This window comes from Lolium rigidum, chromosome 7 (genome assembly GCF_022539505.1).
Source record: "Lolium rigidum isolate FL_2022 chromosome 7, APGP_CSIRO_Lrig_0.1, whole genome shotgun sequence".
Classification (NCBI taxonomy): domain Eukaryota; kingdom Viridiplantae; phylum Streptophyta; class Magnoliopsida; order Poales; family Poaceae; genus Lolium; species Lolium rigidum.
In genome coordinates, this window is record NC_061514.1 from 260,012,995 (window position 1) to 260,021,011 (window position 8,017).

General features: G+C 47.7%; 1 protein-coding gene across 1 annotated transcript; it reads right to left on the minus strand.

The window, feature by feature from the left end:
• Positions 1–432: 432 nt before the first annotated feature.
• LOC124677951 (laccase-4-like) lies at positions 433–2,462 on the minus strand. The gene is made up of 4 exons (XM_047213884.1): positions 2,352–2,462; positions 1,718–2,243; positions 654–1,628; positions 433–563 (listed from the first exon to the last, which is right to left on the minus strand). The coding sequence occupies exons 1-4, from the start codon at positions 2,460–2,462 to the stop codon at positions 433–435; spliced, it is 1,743 nt and encodes a 580-aa protein (XP_047069840.1).
• Between the last annotated feature and the right edge of the window lie 5,555 nt (positions 2,463–8,017).

Here is an 8,017-nt window from a genome sequence, read left to right on the forward strand (position 1 = left end):
TTTAATTGCCCATATTTGAACTTTGACCAAGACTGCGATGCATTTGCAAATATAAATTTCGTGATTCATGCCTTCTTATATTTATTTTCGGGCGCGGCACCACGCGCTATCATGGTACTAGAGACTAGACAACACAAAGGTTGCAATAGATATTTAATATTTCGAGCAACATGGATCCAAACTAAGCTGACGTGGTTCACAGAAAAGAAAGATGGAGGATTTTGACGTGTAATTCACGTCATTGTTTATTTCATAAGCATCAAAACATTGTCATCACAAGTTGCTAATCAATCAAAGGAGAAAGTTAAATTAGAAAAAAAAAGTAGGGTCAGCGAACTGACTAAAACTGCTAAGATCTCCGTTAGGAGACATCAATCGCAAATGGCAAGCAAAAACAAAAGAGGGAAAAGCAACAACTTTGATCCTGTCCGGCTAGCATTTGGGGAGATCCGACGGTGGAGGAAGAATCTTCTGGTTGGGCAGGTTCCCGTCTAGTACCAGCCATGCCATTCTGAGTCCCCATGTCGTGTGCACCTCCAAATGGCAATGCATGAACCATACACCTGCGCATACATGCATATCTTACATACGAGCACGGGCTAACAAAACATCAGTTTCACGAATGAATGAATGGTGTGAAAATCTGTTGTTACCTGGGTTGTCGGCGAGGAAGCGAATGGCCACCCATCCGCCGGCCGGCACCCCAACAGTGTTCCGCTCAACGGGGTCGACGAGGTTAAACTTGGCCGGGTCGTTCACACTGTCGTAGTTGCCAATTCCTTGGCCGACGACGAAGAAGTTGAAGCCGTGCAGGTGCAGGGGGTGGCTCTCGATGCCGAGGATGCTTGTGTCTTGCATCACCAGCTCCACCGAGGAGTTGAAGGGCAGCACGAGCAGCTTGGTCCCGGTGGCCACGTTCGTGTTGTTCGGCGGCGCACCGGTGTAGTTGAATTTTTTGAGGGGCATGATCGGGAAATTTGATCCGTAGACGCCTCGAGACGTGCCTGTGAAGTGAGACTGGAGGAGCGCCGTGGAAGGGAGCACCAAGGAGACATTGTTGACGGCTGCCGCGAACTGCGTGGTGTTGGTAGGCCCCTGGCACGTCGTGTTCACGGGGCACGGGAGCGTGCCCAGCCCGACGGTGAAGAAGAATCGCTTGTCCACCGACTGCGGCACGGCTGCCGGATACTGCGGCGTGGCGAGGCTTCGGAGCTTGGAGGTGAAATTGGCGACGAAGCCGATGTCGTTGAACCGCGGTAGGGTAGGCTTGAAGAGCGGCAAGTACTTGTCGAAGCTTGACCCGGAGGGGGAGCCTGGTTTTTGGTACTCGAGGATGCCGGCGACTGTGGTGTTGTCGAAGGTGCCGGGCCTGATGACGGAGTAGGGCGCGGCGGACATGTAGAAGTTGGCCCTAGGGTAGACCGGCTTGGCGGTGAGGAGGACGTTGGTGGTCTGCCCTGGGGAGATGATCAGGGTCTTCACGGTGAACGGCTTGACATAGACTGCATCGACCTCGACGACGGTGAGCGTGTGGTTGGCGACAGCGAAGAAGAGCTCGTCGTTGAGAGCAGCGTTGATGAGGCGCAGCATGTATGTTTTTCCTGGTTCCACCTTCAGCTTGAACGTGTCTGCAATGCATCATGGATGCATGTTAGTAACGTTTCCCCCCTTATAAGTAAACAGTGTTAATTATAAGCATGCGCTCGTATGTGCGTACCTTTGGCAGAGCAGTTGTAGAGCGGCCCTGGGAGGCCATTGATGGTGAAAGCGTCAGAGATATTTGGGGCTCCACCGGTCTTAGTCGCCTGCCTGACCAACGCCTCCGTGTCCGCCTTCCACCACTCGCCGAAGATCATGGGGACCTCCTTGTGCGGCGCGGCGAACGGGTAAGGCACGCCATGCTTGGGGAGGACGATGATGGCGCCGTAGACGGTGGCGCGCAGCCAGGAGATGTGCGCGTGCCACCAGAGCGTGCCGCGCTGCCCGGTGATGGTGAAGTTGTAGAGGTAGCTCTGACCGGTCTGCATCGGGCACTGCGTGATGTACGCCGGCCCGTCGGCCCAGCCGCTCCGGAGCTGCCGGATGCCGTGCCAGTGCAGCGTCATGTTGTGCGCGACGTGGTTGGTGACGCGGACCAGGACGCGGTCGCCCTCCCTCGCCACCAGCGCCGGCCCGGGGTATTCCCCGTTCACTGTCACGATGCTCTTGGTGGCGCACAGCCTCGTCACGTTTGCCATTTGAACCTGCAGTGGATGCACCACGTAAGAAATCAAGATCACGGCCGGAAATGCATTCAAAACATGTACTACAGTATTAGAAGAATTGTGGAATACATATACTGATAGACATACATTGAAATTGTAGTGCCTAGTGATGCCTTGCGCTTGGACGATGATCAGCATCAAGGTTGCCATGAGGAGAGAGCAAGGAGCTCGAAGATCAGAAGAGATCGTCATGGCCATGGTTCCTAGGCTTTGAGCTAGCTTGCGATGTCCGAAGTTAGCTGATCGATCTTGAACTCTTGTGGAGAAATGTGTGGCAAGGTGGGGATGAATTGTTGGAACAAGTACTTGAGTTCTTATACACATGTAGGAAGGGGAGGCAAGCGTGTAGCAGCTACGACGTCAATTTTCGTCATTTGTTTGAGGTTTCTACATGGTCAATTTTCGTTTGGTGATTCGGTGGATGAACTATCAAGGCAGGAGCTTGAGCTGGAGTGATCTAGCTTTGGAGTGTGGCCAAAGCCAGGGCATTCGATTGACCGCCTCTGGTTTAATTTGCATACGTGGTCACGTAAAGTTTCCGTTGCAAAGGGCTCGCCGGAAAGTGGATGGCAAAAGGGAAGCGGATTTTGTGCCCCAGGTGGGCCTACACCTTTTAATGATTATTTCCAATATATTTTTTAACAAATCTTAGTAAAAAACTCATGCATATAAATTAATCGTTGGACATGACTACTTTCTTATGTAGAAAAAACAAGTCGAAGTGCACTTTTAAACAGACTAAGACATTTTTTTAGTTGTGATTGCAAACGGTTCGTTGCCTTGTGGGATATCTTATGGTTAACACGTCTCTGTTAGAGAGTTTAGCCGATGGTTTTTACATCAATCTTCCTACATGAGAGATTGGTGATCTATTTTTTCTGACAAGGTACGATACTACGTGTTCACATATGGTGCATTCTAAGTTAGATTCCGCAGATTAACGATCGAAACATCACTTGTATCACACAGCAAGCTTCAGATTGTTTTTTTAAAGCAGAACACAATGGACTATTAGTTCCGTTTGTCACTGTCACCAAACCAACCTATGCAGCTAGCTTCCTCGATTATAAGTCCAGAAAACCAATAAAGGTAACGTCAGTTCGTGACACTCGCCTTCTTTCACCTACAGCCCAATCCCGAATATATCAATATACTAATGTACATGTACCAACGTTTGCATGATCACTTCACAGTCGGGACACATGGTTGTTGTATCTCTATCTTTGGCGTGTATTTTTGACTTCTTTCCTTGCAACATTCCCAATGGAGAGAAGGATGCTTGACCCAACCCGATCGACATTTTCCCTTGTATTTTGTCGGTCAGGGTGTTCATGCATTTCCGTACGCTTCTCCCGGCAGTTCGTTTGATTTGGGTTGGGTTGGGTTGGGTTGGGTTAATTAGAATATTGCGCACATATGAGAATCAAGCAAGGGAGTAGCTTACCGGGCCGAGCAGCACCACGGGCCCTAACTCGAACATGCGGGCAGCAAGCCAGCAAGGGGAATACACCGTTTCCATCCCTAGTTATAACACTCCTACATTTTTACTGCATTTCCTACATAACATCCACCTTATCATTTCATATTTGAATTTTTTATTAATAGTTTTAAAGTTTAGGCAAAAGTTTGTGTTACCCCATTTAAAAGTGATTGCTCCTTTTTTCGATAAAGGGAATATATTAATATCAAAAGATACCAATTACACCCAGCCTCTGCAACAACGCACCACCATAATGACACTACGGATGCACACAGCCAAAAAAAAGAAAAGAAAACTAAGAAACAAAAGTCCCGCTACAGTATCTCGGGCCTAACAACAGCAATACATATACCGCCAAGACAACACCTGAAATACAGACTCTCCAAAAACGACGCCTTCAAGAAGGGAACAGTGCTCTAACACCGTCGTCGCCCGATCAAAGATCTTAGGTTTTCACCCTGAAGATAGTCCCCGCTCTCAAAATAATGCCTCCAGCAAGGTCATTGCCAGGCACAACCAGTTAAGGCCAGACCTTGGGTTTTCACCCTGAAAGGTAGGACTGCGAACTTCACCTCGTGTTGTCGCCCCCACTTTCATACCGCTGCTTGTGAAGCCCGGAAAACCAAGCCGGTTCCATCTCACCACAAAGATCGAGACCACCATTGCTCTTCCACCAATCTTGACTTTCATGACCTTCTCCGCCAGACACCATGGAAAGAAAACAAGCTCCATGATATTAACAGCCGGCGAGCTTTGAAGCACTCCCCACGAAACCAAACGGTCGGATGAAAAACATGGGTGCGCTCGGCCGAAAACACCCAATCCGGCAATCTTCGGGCATTGATCGCACAATGAATTTCGCCGGCAGGATCTTCCGGAACACGACAATCCAGCAAGCTCGGTGGGAAGAAGCTTCCGAACGATCTTCACTTGGCGCGAGAGAAACCCTAGGACTGCCACCTTTATTAGGCAGAATGGCAGGCCCCCTCGCCGCCGCCCGCCGGCAACATGCTCCGCCGCGGACGCCGCACTCTACCAGCGGCCATGAGGCAGCAAAGAGAACGGCGACGACCAAGCAGGGTCGACCCCGACCAGACCGGCCCAACCATGCAGCGAAGAAGACCGGATAGGCAGCACGGGAATCACCCAGATCAAGATCTGGAGTTTTCCCCAACGCCACCCAATCTGGCCCAGATCTTCACCGCCGGTCAAGGCGTCGCCGGAGGAGAGTCTCTGCCACCACCCCGACCAGGGGCACCGCCCTGGTCGCCCGCTGCAGATGAGCCACCACCACCGCCCTAGCAGCCATGACGCAGATCTCCGACGTCCACCACCCCAGTCCACCTTCGGGGGCTGGGCCCGCCGCCACCGCGGCAAGGGCCGGCGGCAGCGGCGGCTAGCGGAGCAGGCGGAGGGGGCTGTAGGAGGCGGCGGTGCGGTATCGCCCCGGTGTCGCCCTAGGGAGCGACACGGGAGCCTGGCCGTAGCCAAACCACCAGTAGCCTAAAAAGTGATTGCTCCTAAATGCTTATGTAACTTCAAACAATTACATTTCAGTTACACAATTGTTGGAAGTTCCAAACGGTTTGAATTTTGGGTAGAAAATTGAGGTAGCAACTTAAATAGTATTTTTCTCATAAAGTATTTGTGTAAATGCGATAAATTTGAAGAGATGGATCGGTGAATTAGTTTTCATTTTTTTCTAAGTTCTATTTGAGTTTTCTGGACTGTAGCTTGAGAGGAGTGATATAAATGAGCTTGTCTAAATAGGATACTCTCATAACCCCATATGTCTTCTCTCTCCTCCCTCCCTTTCACGAGAGCGACATAGCCATCCCCGGCTCTTCTACCCCTCTTCTCCGGCGGCCTAGCCAGCTGGAGACGACGGGGGAGAGGAGGCCAGACACCTTTATACAATAATAGTGGTAGGTTTTAGTGTGGTTTTGGTCTAGAGTTTGCCTACATGGTGGTGGATGGCGGTATTTGCTGCTGGCGGGCTTGTTCCGACGGATGGAGCAGCCGGGCAGCGGTTCTATCCATACCTCCTCTAAAAATAAGCTCGACTTTGGTGGCGATTTAGATCTAACTGAGCTGCATCTGCTGCGTCTTTCTTCTGGCCATCATGGTGATGGGTGGCGAGAGGTGGTGGATCATGCTTTGTTTTGGAGCTGAAGAGAATAGAAACGAGCCTCCGACCATGAAGATCTTTGGGAGTTCATCCTCTACAGCACGTCCTCGACGGTCATGTGTCATCTTACTGCTGAATCTTTCGGCTATAGAAAAGCCACACCCTCCCAGGTAGTTGGCATCAACAGTTGGTTATCTTCAATCCTACTGCTGGCGACTAGTTTGTTTCAACCTCCAGGCCATGGAGACATGTTGGAGGCCCTCTAGCTCCGATGCGGAAAGCTCCCGCTGCTACATCCCAAGTGGTCTTGTCCCCGGTGGTGTAGCGGCTGACCGCCGTCGGAAGCCTTGTCGACACCTCGGTGGAGAAGGAGTTAGAAGAATCCCTAGACTTGATTGCTCTTTAAGTTTTGTTCTAGAGTCTTGGATGCAAAAAATTAAGGGTTAAGTTGTATTTTATTTTTATTTTGAGGTCCTTGATGGCAACAACTCTATGTACCAACTCGTTGGGACTCTAAGTGCAGAGTATTGTCGTAAGCGCATTTTTCCGACATGGGTGACTCAAGGGTTTATATTAAACTCTCGGGGATCTGACCAGCAACCTTCTTCCAACATCTTCCGGCAACCTACAAAATAAAGTTAATGTCTTGGCCCCCAATATCTTTCGGCAACCTACAAAATAAAGTTAATGTATTAGTAAAACTTAAATAAAACCGTAAAGTAATCTATAACTAAAACAAAAAGTAAAAAATCAAAATAAAGCACTTTTGGGGTTTTTGTTTATGCTTGTAGAAATTAAAGTGTTTTTTGTATTTTCGGATTTAATTATTGCAAAAAATTAAAGTATGGTGGTTTCTTGTAATAAAAAGTGGACCAGTGTTCATGAGTTCAATTGTCTACTCTCTCATAAAGTGTATTGGACATAAAACAACTCACAGATAATATAATGTTGTTGAAACTTCATTATGTGTTTGATTAGCATTCATATCGGTATCATGTACTAATACAAATATGATGCAATACATCTCACTTATACTCCTCTAGAAAGGGAAAACTTCATGCAATCTATAATTAAGAATAAGCACAGTATAGGTTTAGGTATTTTGACATGATGTTTGAATAACAAATGTGCTACCTTGACCAAACAAGGTCATCTTTGTTGTCACTCGATGATTAGAACACATGCATTCACTTTATTCTTGGTGAGGTATGATGGTTCTACCCTGGAAATTGGCAATCACATTGGGGAACCCCAAGAGGAAGGTGTGATGAGCACAACAACAAGTTTTCCCTCAGTAAGAAACCAAGGTTTAATCGACCAGTAGGAGAAAGGAGTGACTTCTGAAGGTGTTGCTAGCTGACTATTGGCAGGACGCACAACCGGCGTCAGCAACAACGTGGAACCTGCACACAACACAACCAAAGTACTTTGCCCCAACTTACTGTGAGGTTGTCAATCTCACCGGTTTTTCTGAACACAAGGGATTAAACGTATCGAGTGGAAAGAGATATTTGCAGTAATTAAAGAGAACACTGCTTGTAGTAAGTAAACATAACAGGATTACAGTAGATGAATTTATCAGTATAAAGGAAAGGACCGGGGTCCACAGGTCACTAGAGGTGTCTCTCCATAAAGATAAATAACATGTTGGGTGAACAAATTACAGCTGGGCAATTGACAGAATACCAACCATACATGTCAAGATGATTACTATGAGATTCGTTTGGGCATTACAACATAATACATAGACCGTAATCCAAATGCGTCTATGACTAATAATCCACCTTCCGATTATCGTTTGAACCCCTTTTAGTATTAAGTTGCAAGCAACACATTATCGCATTAAGCAATGTGTGTAAAGTAAACAATAGAATTACCCTTAGATAAAACATTGTTTTTTTCTCCCTAGTAGCAACAACACATCTACAATCTTAGAAGTTATTGTCACTCTTCCAGAAAACTAGAGGCATGAACCTACTATCGAGCATAAATACCCCCTCTTGGAGTCATAAGCATCTACTTGGCCAGAGTATCTACTAGCAACGGAGAGCATGCAAGATCACAAATAACATATCACAAGAATATACAATCGATCTCTACATGGTATTCAATATTCATCGGATCCCAGCAAACACAACATGTAGC